Here is a 17,033-nt window from a genome sequence, read left to right on the forward strand (position 1 = left end):
TATCAAAATGATCCACCAGGGTAGACTCGGTAGATCAGGGTCAATGTCCTCACGTCGTCAAGACGAGCAGGCAGGTGGGTCTCAGGCAAAACGTGACGTCATGGTGATACTTTTGAACTCCACGGCAGTAAATCTATAAAGGTGTGTGTAGTACGACTGCACAGGTAACCGAACCTTAGACTGAAGTGAAAACAGAGCGCTCGTGCATGCTGGGAATAAACAAGGCGATCTGACATGCTCCAGGTAGTTTGATTCCCCGAGGTCTACCCGAGAGTCCCCCTACCTGTCGGTCGAGGGCACCGGTATGTACCCGAACTCACAACCGGCTCAGACACTGTCACTGAACAGTCAGTACTTTCCGCCATCGTATGACTTCACCAGTTATCATCATGTCCCGGGAGTTGGCGAGCCGTCGACAAGTGCCTGGAACTCCGTCTACACTCCCCCGGAGGTGTATCCGTTCAGCTTCCCGGGGTCAAGCCCCAACACCGGACAGGTCAGCTTCTCCTCCCCGGAGCTGAGCGTCACTACTCACGCCGCTGGAGGAGCGTACAACTTCATCTCCGGACAGGACCCCTTCAGCTCCAGGAGGAGACCACAGGAACTCCTCAGACCTTCTTTTTCAGGTGGGACTTTAAGACTTCATGGTGAAGAGGTCACTATAGGCTTATTATAGGCTGCGTGGCGCAGTGGCCTATGATACATTGTTAATGTTATGAAGATACATTTAGATAATTATAATTTGTTTGTTTTTTATAAACAGTTTTATCTGATGTTGTTTTAAAACACATCTTCTGATCTATCTCGGGCGGTTTAATTTAATTTAATCATCGAATTTAGTGTCATCTTGATAACACTTACCCTCAGGGTAAGGATACTCAAAGTAGCTTAACTTGTATTAGATGCAGTCCCAGTTCAGTCACAAGATGATGATAAGCTAAACCCCAGGAGTTGAGTGGGTGTACAGATGACAGATACGGTAAAACACATATTTATAGACAGGAACAATTTCAACATGTACACTGAGAGAAGTCAGACTGGCTGCACACACACATTCATCAAGCCTTTCACCTCTCCCTTCCGCCAGCATGGTTTGAGATGTCAATGCAAAGCTAACAGTCCACAGGAAGTCTGCAGAAACGTCATTCCCCACCCTCTCTGTCCACTGCGTGAGAGCAAAAGGGTGACAACCTGCTAGATAACACGGGTAGAGGAAGTCTGCAGATGTCAAACCGAATGTCCTCTTAAGGCAAACCTTTGGCCCATACTGTGTGTGTGTGTGTGTGTGTGTGCCTCAATCGATGTTGTCACATGAGTAAGGTTTTAGATCAATAACTTTGACTACCCTGTGTGTGTGTGTGTGTGTGTGTGTGTGTGTGTGTGTGTGTGTGTGTGTGTGTGTGTGTGTGTGTGTGTGTGTGTGTGTGTGTGTGTGAGTGTGTGAGTGAGTGTGTGAGTGAGTGTCAATGAATAGCTGCCTGTGTAAACACCTATGTAAACACCACTCACAGTGATAAGGAGAACCACTGATGCAATGCAGAGGGGAGTCTTTACATTACTTATAGTTAGCGTGATTAATAGAGTTAATGAGGCTTTGAGTGGCGCCTGAACTTGAACGTGGCACCAGACGTCTTCATATTAGTCATCTGTTTTGACATAGCTCACACCACACGTGACTCACTGGCATTACAATCACTTCTATAATCTCTTTACTTACATTCACTAACTCAGTCAATCATCCAATCTGGTGTTAGTTGATTTACTAAATCAGGATTATTTTGTGTGATTCAGGAACGAAGACACGCACTAAAGACAAGTACAGGGTGGTGTACACCGACCAGCAACGCCTAGAGCTGGAGAAAGAGTTTCAATGCAACCGATATATCACCATGAGGAGGAAGAGCGAGCTGTCAATGGCACTGGGCCTCTCTGAGAGACAGGTGAGCTTGGAACTAATTAAAGTTTGACTGAAAAGGTGAGAGGCAGAGAGAACAGGTTAGAAACCAAGAGGCCTTACTGAAAAAGGCAGAAGCGAATGTAAAATACAAATCAAACCAAACTCTTTAGCATTGTTGAGAAGCATGATGAACTACACAAAGGGTCTGTTATGTAGCGTGAGGATACCAGGTGAGATCCACAAACTGATAATTGGGCTCATGGGCCACAAAGGCCTCCTGTGTAGACACACTGTTAGGGTCATCCTAAAAACATCTGAGCAATACCTGGAGATGCAGCTTAAAGCTCCAGTAAAAGTCAACTTAAGATTTCCTTTATTCAACTGTAACTCTTGCTGAACAGCTGCCACCGTGGCCACAAGTTGTCGTTACAAGCTTTTTGTTAATGCCTCAATAGCTAGAGTTCGTACCAGACCAAGTAAGGAAAACAGCTTTTAATTTGTTAAAGGTTTAATGTGTTAGCTCTTCTTAGAAGTTATGTAACTTTGCACATTGCGAGACCCCTGCTGTAAAGAAAGATGGCTTTTTTTAAAGATTGAGTTTTAAGACAGCCACTTGCTTATTTAGCTTGACCCCTCTTGTTTCTGTGTCGTATGAGAGGAAGTTATGAAAGAAGAACAAGCTGAATTTTCTTAATATCATTGTTGATATTTTTGTGATATAAATGAAAATCAAAAATTGCAATTCCTAAAAAAAAACTAATGGCACAGTACCTTTGGTGCATGCAGTTGCTTTGCACTGTCCTTTTCCCATTGCTATTGATATATTTAATTTTAGCACAGCACACATTAGCAGAACGTTTTTCAACAACCCCATTTTAGAGAATCAGCTTTAAAACAAACAGCCAAAACCTCTTTAAACTTGTATATTATCTTGTATAAGTACTGTTAATAGGGAATCCCTCATTCTCTCTCCCATCATGCTAATATTGTTATTATTGTTTTCCCCGCCTACTTATTGTTGAATGCACAGTTCAACGCAACAAAGTCATTCTGGGAATAAAGGAAATTACTAAACTTAATCAGAAGTAGGGGAGGCAGCCTGAAAATAACACACATGATTACAGACAAAGACTCAAAGGAAAGTGAACGTAAAAACAGAATGCATGATTGCTATTTCCTATCACATCCTATAACCATCATATTGGAACAGGCCCTTAATAAATGTGTTTCTGACGTTGATATCTCAGGTGAAGATTTGGTTTCAGAACAGACGTGCCAAAGAGAGGAAGATAAACCGCAAGAAGCTGCAGAATTCCCAGCAGGCCTCCACAACAACCCCCACGTCGCCAGCTCTGGGTGGACCTGCAGACGGCCACATCACCACCAGCTCCAGCAACAACATTTTGTCGAACACTATATCAGAGGAGTACTAGGTGGATTTCATATGGAAGACTGATACAGCGTGAAATATGTACATAGCCTTATTTTGTTTTTATAACTTTACCACACAATTAATGAAGATGATTCACATCAACATGCTGTTTTAATCCTGCACTTCCTGCTTTCACAATGGCAGGCACTACACGTGTCAGTTGCACTGATGCCAATCACAGGACTTCAGTGTGTTTATATGGATACTTTTCAGCACTAAGATACTGATTTTAATAAGGACAAAGAATCAATGGATAACTTGTCATTTGTCAAACTTGAGTGTCTTCTTTAAAAGTACTTGCTTGAATCCACAATGAAAAAGTCTTTCAGAAGTGCTTCTTTCTTGAACTTGAACATGTTGAAATATGTCTGAAATCTTGATGGGTAAGAGGGACAATGTGTTTGTCCATCGATAGTCAAGTATCTGCTTCATGAGAAGGAAAATAGTTCTAACATGATTTAACATGAGAATAGATCATTCAAAAGTACAAACCAATGGTTTTCAGTTAGGGAGGATGGCAGCTGTGTTTGGTGGAATGAAATTATGGATGAACAGAATTGCTTTCCTTTTTTAAGAAATAAAAGCAGCATGATCTTGATATGAAAACAAATGTCGTCATTTGGCATTGGACAGATGTATAATATGACATAAAAAACATTTTGTTGAAACACTTTTAATTTTGCCTTGCTTTTTTCAAACTTTTTTAGCTACAACATTTTGATAGCAGCAAGGAACTGAGAGCAAGCGTGTCATGCTAAGACAGCAGAGTTTAGCCACATCCTGAAAAACAGCTGCTCCATGAGTCACAGTCCACCGACATTGTTCAGATAAATGCCGACATGCACAAACACAATATGTATGTATGAAATGTTAAAGTATATATATAAGTTTATATTGAGTAGTTTACTCTGTAACTTGCTACATCTATCTATGTGCTACATTGTACATGTTAACACACTCTCACATTGTTCCTATTCGCATGTTAAAAAAGAGGAAGGAAAAGTGTCGAATGTGGAAATGTAAATTGTATACTGGCAGAGTCGGTCAGAAATTGCAAAACCTTTTTTTTTTTTAAATACCACTGTACCACTAATTTTGTGTAACTCATCATGTGAAAGTTCACTTATTTTCAAGTTTATGTTGGTTGTCCCGCACATGAAATAAAAAGCATAGGTGTATATTGATCTGGTTTGTATTTTCTTTTAATTGGCACTGAGCATCGGCTTTCAATCGTTTGAACCAGTTCAACAGAGAAAAGCTTCTTAAATAGGTTCGTGAAGCCAATGAGGAAGTGAAGCAATGGTGTACAGACTCACAGACTCAGACATACAGCCCACAAAATCATTGTTAATAAATACAGGAAATGTGTGACCCGCGATCACATCTGTTTTGGACCTTGACTTTATAATAAATCTTACATTAAAATAGGCAAGAGTCATTTTCACAGAAACGTACTGTACTGTACAAATACTGTACAAATTATGTATAAAAATACCAACTAAAAATTTAACAATTATTAATGAAATTTTTTTTTTTTAAAACAGTCACCTGTTGGAAAAATTTAATCAAAAACTAACATGCTCAGGATTGAAGAATTGGCATCAGCCACCAGTCTTGGTTTTATACTTAGATACATTTGGCATGGCTGGGTAACATCACATGAATGTATCCTGTCAATGACTAAATCACCTTTTTTTATGAGGAAAAACATAGATGTATAATTGTGGTCCAACCAAATCTATAAAGAGCTACGGTGTAACAGTAAATCTCTTTGGCTTTCCGGTATCCACATTTTAAAAGGCTCGCTGCTGCAATACTGGTCATTTTGGGACGTAGAACTATTGTTTTGAACAGAGTAGTGAAATGCTACTGGATTGTTGGAGCAGCTTTATTACACTCCTCCTGTGTTGTCAATAATTTGCTCACTCGAGTATGTCGGTCAGAAGTTCAACTGTATTTCAATGAGAGGGTTCAACAAAAAAATGATCTCAGGTGGTTGTTTAAGGACACTATAACTATCATGAACCATAAACGCACATTTTATGGCTCTGTGAATCATCTGAATTGGAAGTCCATGTTTGTCAACTTTTAACCTCAAGCTATCAAACCAAACCTTTCTTTCTCTTTGATTAAATGCACAGCTAAAATACCGACAAATGCATATGTTTTTGTACACAAGGCACAACATTGCTGTAAATATATATATATACATATATATATATATATATATATAAATATATATATATATATATATATATATATGTGTGTGTGTGTGTGTGTGTGTGTGTGTGCGCGCGCGCGTGTGTGTGTGTGTGTGTGTGTGTGTGTGTGCGCGCGCGCGCGTGTGTGTGTGTGTGTGTGTGTGTGTGTGTGTGTGTGTGTGTGTGTGTGTGTGCGTGCGTGTGTGTGTGCGTGTGTTTGTTCGTGTGTGTGTGTGTGTGCGTGTGTTTGTTCGTGTGTGTGTGTGTGTGTGTGTGTGTGTGTGTGTGTGTGTGTGTGGGTGTGTGTATAACTAATTTAGAATGCCTGTGGATCAAAGGTTTGGTTTACACGTCTTGACCTCATAACAAGCTCATAGCAAAAGGCTGGTATAGATGTAACGGCCTCTTTATTTTATTTTTTAGTTTCACGGACAATGTCAAATGGGTTTAAACAAGTAGTAACTGAATGCAAAGGACTTTAGAACTTCATTAGGATTTTCTCGTGCATTAACAGGCTCGTTCGAGATGAGCTAGTCCTGCGCCGATCACCTATCGATCACCGATTGTGATTTCTCTGTGTCGTTGTAACACTTAAGGCTCGATTGATGGCTAACCATGTTGTGCAATGAAGGTTTATTCTGGAAACATATTGTGATAATAACAAAGTATATTCATCCAACACATATCAAAGCGGGCAGCAAAGTGTTTCACAGCCTGTGAAACACTTAAACATAAAGTAGTTCATCTCGAAAGAGCCTCTTGTATTATTTTGCAGCAATATTTATTTAGCACCCTTATTATCCATTACAGATTTGTTTAAGCCTGTGATGTTGTGGTTTGTGATTAGAGCAATGTCAGGCCTGTACCTCTTTTAAGATCTAATGTTTGTATTTCTCTAACAAAAAAACTCCTTATCCTTTAACATGCTTTTGTTTTACCATCTATCCCTTTTTCACCTGCCCATGGCACACAAAAAGGCGGTAAATTACATATTGTTCTAGTCCTAAGTTACATGAGGTTATATTTAATTCTATGTGCTCAACTGACTAAACTGGAAACCACAAAGAGGAGGAAACATGTAGAACTAAATATAGAAACTTGATGGTCTTGAACGATAAATGCATTGGTGAAAGTAGGACATGTTGAATAAGTGTCTAACACAATATTAGTCCCTCTCGGAAAAGGAGAAAAAGTCAACAATAAGGAACTGCATGTAGCAGTTCTGGCAATTCTGAGATGCAATGTAATTCAACTGTATGATGTATGTCGGAGGCTACTAAAAAAAAAAATTCCATCACTAACTTTTAGAATAGGCGACATGCTTTAAAGTATACCACACACTCCTATTAATCGTAATAAGTTTGTCTTGATAATCACCGTGGCAACTCAAGCCAAGTTTAAGAAGAAGCAGAAGTGTTACACCCTGAAAAGAAACAGGCGGTTACTGCAAACTTCCTGAGAGACATAACTCAATGCCAGACAGCCAAAGGAAGATTGCGTTGTCTAATTTTACATTTACTTCTGCAAACGTTGAACTAATCCGCACTACATTTGCGTGTAATAATATTTTGTACTTCGACCCTCAAATAATCCACCCACGTTTGTTCCATGAATACATTTTAAACCCAAACTTTAAAATACTTTGAGATCAGGTGAGTAATCGAATGACATACATTTTAAAGACATTTTTAAAATGTATGCATTATTGCAAGTTTACAGGGTTTTAACAATGAAATTCAGGTATTCAAGTATTACATAATCGAAAGAGAATTGCAATACAAGAAAATATAATGTAATACTGTAATTGGAATATTTAAAAATATATATTTTCTAAAGAAAATGTTACCAAATTGTAGAAGACAACAGTGAACATGTTAGAATAAATAACATCTCTGAGCGATATGAGATATTTCCAACTGTAAATCGCATTCAATTAAGGGGGAAAGCCTTAAGGTGAAAAGCCTTCTGGCCTCTTGACACACATCTCCATTTCCCTTCAGTAGTGCAGTCTTTAAGCGCTGGGAATCATCTTCCTTTACGAACCTTGGCGTACATACACTCATCTTCTGCCAGTTCAGCAGTCTGTCGAGGTCGCTTTGAAAACTTGACTTGGCCGTACTCCACCTCCATCTCTTCTCTTTGCTGCGGCTGCCTCCGCGGTCGCTGCTCGATTCTGACATCCGCATAGATCAATTCCCGGTCCCCTTCTTCTGCAGAACGAAAGGAAAGAGCGGTACAAATATATATTTAATGCTAAGATATACTCATTTGAGGTACTCGTACTTTACTGGAATCTTTCATGACACTTTCAATGACTTCATTCAATCAACTACAACAGTGAAATCCTGCTTTTATAATAATGCTAAATCTATTGGTAAAATGGGATAACGACATGTTTCTGCATTGAATATTTTGACCTACTACATGTAGATTTTCCAGATTATTATTTATTTTTAAGTATAATATTTTCAACACTTGTAATAGAGTTTTATTTATTCCTATTAAAACTAAAGGTTTGGGGAAGGTTTAGGTTGGGAAAAGGAAGTTTTGTTTCATACCTTTAGGCTTGATGTTTTTCTTTTTCTTCTGAGCACAGACTACAGCCACCCCGACCACCAACAGAAGTACAAGTGCTGCCAGTACATAAGCTGTTATTTGCAAGATGTTTTCTGTAATAAAAGACACAAGAGACACACATATCTTTAGAAAACAAAGATGAAGGACATGACCAAAATGAATTAATTGCAGCAGAGTTAGTTTTCACTTACTCATAATGTCCCATGAGTCACCACTGGGGGGTTGAGTCACGGTGTTATTGGAGGATGTGATATTAGTGTAGGGGTTAATTGACACTGTGATGCCAGACTCCTTACCAGCAGGAGAGGTTGCTGTGGTTGTGGTGGAAGCTGGTGTTGGCTCAATACACAGCTTGGTCTTATTGGCTGCAAACCCCCACTCTGATATGTGTGTCCCATTGGGAGAGGTGCAGTTAATGTATATGAAGCCTGTGGTAAAGGCAGAGATCAATGACGGGTGTACAGCTAATCCTTAGTATCGTTAACATCATCATTTTGTCTACTCACTCTCTCACTCACCACAGGTAGATATGTTCCTTTCCTCTAAGTCACTACTGATGTTATTCCTGACCGAGCAGACCAGTTGTCCTGAGACGTGTTGTTTCAGAGTGATGTTGTTCGTCTCAGTGTTTCCAGAGAGGAGCTCAGAGTCTGTCAGAGCTTTTCCATCCAGAGTCCAGCTGTACTGAGGACTGTCCGCTCCCTCAGAGGTGCAGGACACCTTCATCTCTCCCTGGGACAGACACTCAGGGACCAGCCGGACAGAGGACACAGGAGCTGCAGGAAACACTCAGATGACTTTTCATATCAACGTACTCTTGGTCATTCTGTAGAGTTTATAACACAGAGCAGTCCAGACATTGATACACATATACAGCACGTAGAATATGAGATGCATGTAATAAATAGTTATTTACCTTGAATGGTCAAATTTAGAGACCACGCTGATTGACGTCCCCGTGAATTAAAGGTCTCAAGTCTATATTCACCATCATCAAACCTGCTCAGTTGATTGATCCTAAATGTTCCATTATTGGGAGTAAAGAAGTATCTGTCTGCTATCAGATCATTAAAAATGGTATTCTTGCTCCCATGCAGTATTATTGATTTTTCCTTCAACAATCGGTATCTATGTATTTCTGAGACGTTGTTCATCAGCTGGAGGAACACAGTTCCTCCCAAAGCTCCAAAACACTGAGCTCTGTCCTGTCTGCCATCACAGTGGGTTTCCACACCTGGACATTTTGGAACAAAAAGATGAAAGTCTTTAAGATAAATGCTAATCTGAAGCAACAATAATGGGTTTGGTTGTGTCTCTATTGGACAGGATTGTGCAAAAAGGCGTTTTGTTGTTGTTTGCTGTGTTACACATGGCCGGTGACTGCGAAAACCTTTTAGGTAACATATTTTCGCCGTAATACAGTTTGTCATATTGTAGTTAACCCCATCCAGTTATTAACAATATATTTTTTTAAGAAATACCAAATTGTATTTGAAAATGCAAAAAAATATTAACATTGAGAATATAATGTATTGTTATTCAAATAAAACCATAGTTTATGTTGAGCGTGATATAATCCTATGACGTGGTATGAGTCACATCACGCTTTCAAGTGACTTTAAGAGAAAACTCAGGGATCACAATCATGAAAAATGTATTTCAGTATTTATACAGTTTTTCACCAAAAATCCCAACTTGGTGTTAAAAGTTAAACCGCTCACCGTGAGAGACTCCAAGTAGCATCACTAACAGTCCGACCACAGCGTCCATGTCTCCTCAGTGTTCAGCCTCCGATGACCCAGTCAGCAGCATCCAGACAAACGTTTCTACTTTTACCCCAAAAGCAAACATGCACATCCTACTGAACAGCCTGAAACGTGTCCTGTTAGTGGATCGCCTCTGAGGAGAATGTGTTAAATGTTAGAACCGACCAGAGCGTTGTTGTATTCATCTTTTAATAGGCGGAGAAGAGAAAAGGAAGTGATACAGGTTTCACTTCTTCTTTTAGCCTCCAACCACATGACCTCTGTAAGTGATTGACTGAGTGGAAGAGAGGGACGCATTCCTCCTTCCTGCTGAAAGAGGATTTGAGATTTGTCATCCCTCCATCTCATTATTTCCTATAAAAGAAGTATATGATAAATCCTATCAATCACCTTACTAAAGTCTTCAGATTCAAACTTTAAAATAAGTCCAAATAAATGTGTAGAAAGATACAGGAAACTCATATTTTTGAGTATTGGATTATGAAGGCCTAGAGTTGGATTCAACCTTAAAGCTACAGAATGATACATTTCAGATAAACTCACTGAAGGTTAAATAGTGAAAAATATGTGGAAAAAAAGAGTTAGGATCCACTAAAATACAGTGAAGCAAATATAATCAATGTAGTGGACAATCATATTAATTGTTATCATGTGATCTTGAATAGTTAAAACGAAATGATAGTTAATACAATATTACATTTTTACATGTCAGCCTCAATGGTAGAGCAGCATTATGCAGCTTTAGAGTTTGTTTTTGGCCAATTAATGCTGCTGTCTTTTCAGCATACAGAAGGTCTTTGAAATACAAACAACCAAAATGCCCTACTTCTTATTCCTGTGACAAGAGTGGTCTGTGTTTTGTCAGGTGTATAATACAAAGTTAACAATATGACGATAAGCCACTCCAAGATGCTCAAATATGTTTACAATCAAACTGATGTCTGGCCACAGTGATCTAAAAGTCATGCTGTAATCTCTGTAATCTCTGGTTATTTGGAGCTCACCTAAACAATGTATGATATTACCCTCCTATCTCAGTTTAACTTCATTAAATGAAATGAAATTAATTGCAAATTGACTTTATTAGCATGAAAGTACCAAGAACAATGTTGCAGAAGCATCAAAACACAAAACGTCTCTTTAGACTCTGTTGCTCTCTCCTGGCGACTGTTGATTAACCACAAATACCTAAAACATGAAAGACTTCTGACATTGCGCTTGCAGAAAAAACACTCTTTATAAACATGTGAGAAAAACAGACCTCTGTTTGTAATCATTAGTAGATGAGAAAAACACAAAACTGTAATTTAAATAAGTCATTCTTTAGGAGATAAACACTTTATGACTGAATCTGTAACTTATGGTTTGGTCTTTAATACACACTTTGAACGGGAAGTCTACATTTTTGGAATATGCATAGGTTCTAAATCAAGTACCTTTTAATCTGTAAACTTGCACCTTTGAAGAAAAATATCAATTTTTATGCATTTTTTAGATAATTCATTGTGTTTTAAATATCTGATTTACACTCATAAGTGGGTTGAACAAATGTTTAATCCTTCAACTATCTGAAAAATTAGAGGTCACCATATTCATAGATACATTGTTTTCACCAAAGAGGGACGATATGGAAATCTACTGTACAATAATTTCCAAACGTCATCAGAAATAGTTGCATAGCTAATATGACAATTAAACTGCACTGTGGACCTCTGGATGCTTCATCACTCTCCAAAGGCCCCGGCGCACTGAACATTTCACAAGACCATCTCTTCATGGGAATTAATTCACAATAAAGCTTCCTTCTTTCACCAAGCAACAACTGCAGCGACCGAGTGAAAAGAGTCAGACGACACTGTCTTCACAAAGTTAGAGTTCAGATGCAGAACTTCTCATTTCAACCATCATCACAGAGTTCTCCTGGTGGTCCATCTGTCGACAGAAAACAGATCCGTCAGCCATCTTTTTTTTCTTTTACTTCCAAGCAAAAAAGACGGTGATCCCAATCAACGCAAGAATCACCACAGCTGCACGCACTCCACATATGAGCACGGAGAAATCTGCCCCGACTAAGAGACACAAAAATCACTTGTCAAGTTAGAGCTGTGGCAGGAACAGTAAACAGGGGACATCACTTGAGTGTGTGTGTGTGTGTGTGTGTGTGTGTGTGTGTGTGTGTGTGTGTGTGTGTGTGTGTGTGTGTGTGTGTGCGTGCAGCTAATCCTTAGCATTGTTAACATCATCATTTTGTCTACTCACTCTCTCACTCACCACAATTAGATATGTTCCTTTCCTCTAAGTCACTACTGATGTTATTCCTGACCGAGCAGACCAGTTGTCCTGAGACGTGTTGTCTCAGAGTGATGTTGTTCGTCTCAGTGTTTCCAGAGAGGAGCTCAGAGTCTGTCAGAGCTTTTCCATCCAGAGTCCAGCTGTACTGAGGACTGTCCGCTCCCTCAGAGGAGCAGGACACCTTCATCTCTCCCTGGGACAGACACTCAGGGACCAGCCGGACAGAGGACACAGGAGCTGCAGGAAACACTCAGATGACTTTTCATATCAACGTACTCTTAGTCATTCTGTAGAGTTTATAACACAGAGCAGTCCAGACATTGATACACATATACAGCACGTAGAATATGAGATGCATGTAATAAATAGTTATTTACCTTGAATGGTCAACTGTAGAATCCGCTCTGATAGACGTCCCCGTGAATTATAGGTCTCAAGTCTATATTCACCATCATCAAACCTGCTCAGTTGATTGATCCTAAATATTCCATTATTGGGAGTAAAGAAGTATCTGTCTGCTATCAGATCATTCAAAATGGTATTCTTTCTCCCATCCAGTATTATTGTTTTTTCCTTCAACAATCGGTATCTATGTATTTCTGAGACGTTGTTCATCAGCTGGAGGAACACAGTTCCTCCCAAAGCTCCATAACACTGAGCTCTGTCCTGTCTGCCATCACAGTGGGTTTCCACACCTGGTAATAGTAAAAAGGAAAAGTTTAAACAAATTTTAAATAAATATATCGCGTAGCAAATACTGATGCACCATAGATATCATCTAGAATATTTGAATTCAAGTCACGGTGCAGCCATAAAACCAAGATGTCCTAATGTTTTCTGTGAAGGTAAACACTTTTACCTCCAAAGAAATATCAGTACAATGTCATAAATTACATATTTTTTGTCTTTGAAGCAACTTTCAGAAACATTTTATATGGAAATGAGGGTTCACCGGATTTATAAACAACATGAGTGAAATATTGATTAGATTTAATTAGTTTAAATAAAATGTTTTTAAAAACAAGGGAGAGAAAAATATAAATACAATTATTTGAATCCATTAAAAACAAAAATGTAAATGAAGAATGTAAGGTTGAATTGCACTTCCTTGATGCGGACATAAAAATGTTCTACATTAAAATAGAGATGTAACCACTAAACATTTCACAAAGACCTCGTGCACAAACTTCCTTCTGCTTTAAAGTGAGTACTTTTAGTTATTGAATACTTTGTACTTCATGTGGAACAGTATGTTGTAATTGTGACTGAGCAACATCAGCATGAGCGTCATAACTGAATATTGTGTGTGTGTGTGTGTGTGTGTGTGTGTGTGTGTGTGTGTGTGTGTGTGTGTGTGTGCGTGCGTGTGTGTGTGTTTGTAGCTAATCCTTAGCATTGTTAACATCATCATTTTGTCTACTCACTCTCTCACTCACCACAGGTAGATATGTTCCTTTCCTCTAAGTCACTACTGATGTTATTCCTGACCGAGCAGACCAGTTGTCCTGAGACGTGTTGTTTCAGAGTGATGTTGTTCGTCTCAGTGTTTCCAGAGAGGAGCTCAGAGTCTGTCAGAGCTTTTCCATCCAGAGTCCAGCTGTACTGAGGACTGTCCGCTCCCTCAGAGGAGCAGGACACCTTCATCTCTCCCTGGGACAGACACTCAGGGACCAGCCGGACAGAGGACACAGGAGCTGCAGGAAACACTCAGATGACTTTTCATATCAACGTACTCTTGGTCATTCTGTAGAGTTTATAACACAGAGCAGTCCAGACATTGATACACATATACAGCACGTAGAATATGAGATGCATGTAATAAATAGTTATTTACCTTGAATGCTCAACTGTAGAATCCGCACTGATGGACGTCCCAGTGAATTATAGGTCTCAAGTCTATATTCACCATCATCAAACCTGCTCAGTTGATTGATCCTAAATGTTCCATTATTGGGAGTAAAGAAGTATCTGTCTGCTATCAGATCATTCAAAATGGTATTCTTTCTCCCATCCAGTATTATTGTTTTTTCCTTCAACAATTGGTATCTATGTATTTCTGAGACGTTGTTCATCAGCTGGAGGAACACAGTTCCTCCCAAAGCTCCAAAACACTGAGCTCCGTCCTGTCTGCCATCACAGTGGGTTTCCACACCTGGGAATAATAAAAAGGAAAAGTTTCAAAAATAAATATATCACATAGCAAGTACTGATGCACCATAGATGTCATCTAGAATATTTAGAATTTAAGTCATGATGCAGCCATAAAACCAAGATGTCCTAATGTTTTCTTTGAAGGTAAACACTTTTACCTCCAAAGAAATATCAGTACAATGTCATAAATTACATATTTTTTGTCTTTGAAGCAACTTTCAGAAACATTTTATTCGGAAATGAAGGTTCACCGGATTTATAAACAACATGAGTGAAATATTGATTAGATTTAATTAGTTTAAATAAAATGTTTTAAAAACAAGGGAGAGAAAAATATAAATACAATTATTTGAATCCATTAAAAACAAAAATGTAAATGAAGAATGTAAGGTTGAATTGCACTTCCTTGATGCGGACATAAAAATGTTCTACATTAAAATAGAGATGTAACCACTAAACATTTCACAAAGACCTCGTGCACAAACTTCCTTCTGCTTAAAGTGAGTACTTTTAGTTATTGAATACTTTGTACTTCATGTGGAACAGTATGTTGTAATTGTGACTGAGCAACATCAGCATGAGCGTCATAACTGAATATTGTGTGTGTGTGTGTGTGTGTGTGTGTGTGTGTGTGTGTGTGTGTGTGTGTGTGTGTGTGTGTGTGTGTGTGTGTTTGTAGCTAATCCTTAGCATTGTTAACATCATCATTTTGTCTACTCACTCTCTCACTCACCACAGGTAGATATGTTCCTTTCCTCTAAGTCACTACTGATGTTATTCCTGACCGAGCAGACCAGTTGTCCTGAGACGTGTTGTTTCAGAGTGATGTTGTTCGTCTCAGTGTTTCCAGAGAGGAGCTCAGAGTCTGTCAGAGCTTTTCCATCCAGAGTCCAGCTGTACTGAGGACTGTCCGCTCCCTCAGAGGAGCAGGACACCTTCATCTCTCCCTGGGACAGACACTCAGGGACCAGCCGGACAGAGGACACAGGAGCTGCAGGAAACACTCAGATGACTTTTCATATCAACGTACTCTTAGTCATTCTGTAGAGTTTATAACACAGAGCAGTCCAGACATTGATACACATATACAGCACGTAGAATATGAGATGCATGTAATAAATAGTTATTTACCTTGAATGGTCAACTGCAGAGACCGCTCTGATAGACGTCCCCGTGAATTATAGGTCTCAAGTCTATATTCACCATCATCAAACCTGCTCAGTTGATTGATCCTAAATATTCCATTATTGGGAGTAAAGAAGTATCTGTCTGCTATCAGATCATTCAAAATGGTATTCTTTCTCCCATCCAGTATTACTGTTGTTTCCTTCAACAATCGGTATCTATGTATTTCTGAGACGTTGTTCATCAGCTGGAGGAACACAGTTCCTCCCAAAGCTCCAAAACACTGAGCTCCGTCCTGTCTGCCATCACAGTGGGTTTCCACACCTGGACATTTCGGAACAAAAAGATGAAAGTCTTTTAGGCAAATGCAAATCTGAAGCAACAATAGTGGGTTTGGTTGTGTCTCTATCGGACAGGATTGTGCAAACAGGCGTTTTGTTGTTGTTTGCTGTGTTACACATGGCCGGTGACTGCAAAACCTTTTAGGTTCAGCTAATATATTTTCCCCGTAATACAGTTTGTCATATTGTAGTTAACCCCATCCAGTTATTAACAACATGTTTTTTTAAGAAATACCTAATTCTATTTGAAAATGTAAAAAAAAATAAAAACATTGAGAATATTATCTTTTGTTATTCACATAAAACCATAGTTTATGTTTAGCGTGATATAATCCTATGACGTGGTATGAGTCATATCACGCTTTCAAGTGACTTTAAGAGAAAACTCAGAGATCACAAGCATGGAAAAATGTATTTTATACATTAATATTTAGAAAGTTTGCGCAATGACTTGAGATAGATTAGTTGGTATTGTTCTTCGAATTTATTTATGTATTTTTTAAGCTACTGAACCCCAAAAGAGCTCAAATTCTAGTTTTAAACAGCAGACTCTTATCTTTTAGTTGATCAATAAAGGAGTTTTTTCCGCAGAACCAACAGGTCCTTTCTACAGTATTTGACCGAAAATCCCAACTTGGTGTTAAAAGTTAAACCGCTCACCGTGAGAGACTCCAAGTAGCATCACTAACAGTCCGACCACAGCGTCCATGTCTCCTCAGTGTTCAGCCTCCGATGACCCAGTCAGCAGCATCCAGACAAACGTTTCTACTTTTACCCCAAAAGCAAACATGCACATCCTACTGAACAGCCTGAAACGTGTCCTGTTAGTGGATCGCCTCTGAGGAGAATGTGTTAAATGTTAGAACCGACCAGAGCGTTGTTGTATTCATCTTTTAATAGGCGGAGAAGAGAAAAGGAAGTGATACAGGTTTCACTTCTTCTTTTAGCCTCCAACCACATGACCTCTGTAAGTGATTGACTGAGTGGAAGAGAGGGACGCATTCCTCCTTCCTGCTGAAAGAGGATTTGAGATTTGTCATCCCTCCATCTCATTATTTCCTATAAAATAAGTATATGATAAATCCTATCAATCACCTTACTAAAGTCTTCAGATTCAAACTTTAAAATAAGTCCAAATAAATGTGTAGAAAGATACAGGAAACTCATATTTTTGAGTATTGGATTATGAAGGCCTAGAGTTGGATTCAACCTTAAAGCTACAGAATGATACATTTCAGATAAACTCACTGA

General features: G+C 38.9%; 3 protein-coding genes across 3 annotated transcripts; 1 reads left to right on the forward strand and 2 right to left on the reverse strand.

Annotated features, from left to right (window-relative positions):
* The first annotated feature begins 304 nt into the window (after nucleotides 1-304).
* cdx1a (caudal type homeobox 1a) lies at nucleotides 305-3,330 on the forward strand. The gene is made up of 3 exons (XM_068595760.1): nucleotides 305-626; nucleotides 1,792-1,940; nucleotides 3,145-3,330. The coding sequence occupies exons 1-3, from the start codon at nucleotides 305-307 to the stop codon at nucleotides 3,328-3,330; spliced, it is 657 nt and encodes a 218-aa protein (XP_068451861.1).
* Nucleotides 3,331-7,341: 4,011 nt separating this feature from the next.
* Nucleotides 7,342-8,921, reverse strand: LOC137798245 (uncharacterized). The gene is made up of 4 exons (XM_068595426.1): nucleotides 8,626-8,921; nucleotides 8,404-8,535; nucleotides 8,089-8,199; nucleotides 7,342-7,740 (listed from the first exon to the last, which is right to left on the reverse strand). Exons 1-4 carry the CDS (start codon nucleotides 8,831-8,833, stop codon nucleotides 7,556-7,558), a joined length of 636 nt encoding a protein of 211 aa, XP_068451527.1. The 5' UTR covers nucleotides 8,834-8,921; the 3' UTR covers nucleotides 7,342-7,555.
* A 2,926-nt stretch (nucleotides 8,922-11,847) lies between these two features.
* LOC137794276 (immunoglobulin superfamily member 10-like) lies at nucleotides 11,848-16,610 on the reverse strand. The gene is made up of 8 exons (XM_068591009.1): nucleotides 16,443-16,610; nucleotides 15,448-15,765; nucleotides 15,050-15,307; nucleotides 14,000-14,317; nucleotides 13,602-13,859; nucleotides 12,543-12,860; nucleotides 12,145-12,402; nucleotides 11,848-11,942 (listed from the first exon to the last, which is right to left on the reverse strand). Exons 1-8 carry the CDS (start codon nucleotides 16,489-16,491, stop codon nucleotides 11,848-11,850), a joined length of 1,872 nt encoding a protein of 623 aa, XP_068447110.1. The 5' UTR covers nucleotides 16,492-16,610.
* Between the last annotated feature and the right edge of the window lie 423 nt (nucleotides 16,611-17,033).

This window comes from Clinocottus analis, unplaced genomic scaffold, assembly GCF_023055335.1.
Source record: "Clinocottus analis isolate CAN_PGR_092001 unplaced genomic scaffold, fCliAna1.0.p SCAF_10, whole genome shotgun sequence".
In the NCBI taxonomy this organism is placed as follows: Eukaryota; Metazoa; Chordata; class Actinopteri; order Perciformes; family Cottidae; genus Clinocottus; species Clinocottus analis.

Excerpts from the sequence above, each read along its gene's own strand:
- cdx1a (XM_068595760.1), top strand. The coding sequence starts at position 305 with ATGTACCCGAACTCACAACCGGCTCAGACACTGTCACTGAACAGTCAG. Across the intron at positions 627-1,791 it reads CCTCAGACCTTCTTTTTCAG|GAACGAAGACACGCACTAAA; the intron begins GTGGGACTTTAA and ends TGTGTGATTCAG. Across the intron at positions 1,941-3,144 it reads TGGGCCTCTCTGAGAGACAG|GTGAAGATTTGGTTTCAGAA; the intron begins GTGAGCTTGGAA and ends TTGATATCTCAG.
- LOC137798245 (XM_068595426.1), bottom strand. The coding sequence starts at position 8,833 with ATGAAGGTGTCCTGCACCTCTGAGGGAGCGGACAGTCCTCAGTACAGC. Across the intron at positions 8,536-8,625 it reads AAGGAACATATCTACCTGTG|GCTTCATATACATTAACTGC; the intron begins GTGAGTGAGAGA and ends CCTTTACCACAG. Across the intron at positions 8,200-8,403 it reads CACAGCAACCTCTCCTGCTG|AAAACATCTTGCAAATAACA; the intron begins GTAAGGAGTCTG and ends CTTTTATTACAG.
- LOC137794276 (XM_068591009.1), bottom strand. The coding sequence starts at position 16,491 with ATGGACGCTGTGGTCGGACTGTTAGTGATGCTACTTGGAGTCTCTCAC. Across the intron at positions 13,860-13,999 it reads TCTACAGTTGAGCATTCAAG|CTCCTGTGTCCTCTGTCCGG; the intron begins GTAAATAACTAT and ends TGTTTCCTGCAG. Across the intron at positions 12,403-12,542 it reads TCTACAGTTGACCATTCAAG|CTCCTGTGTCCTCTGTCCGG; the intron begins GTAAATAACTAT and ends TGTTTCCTGCAG.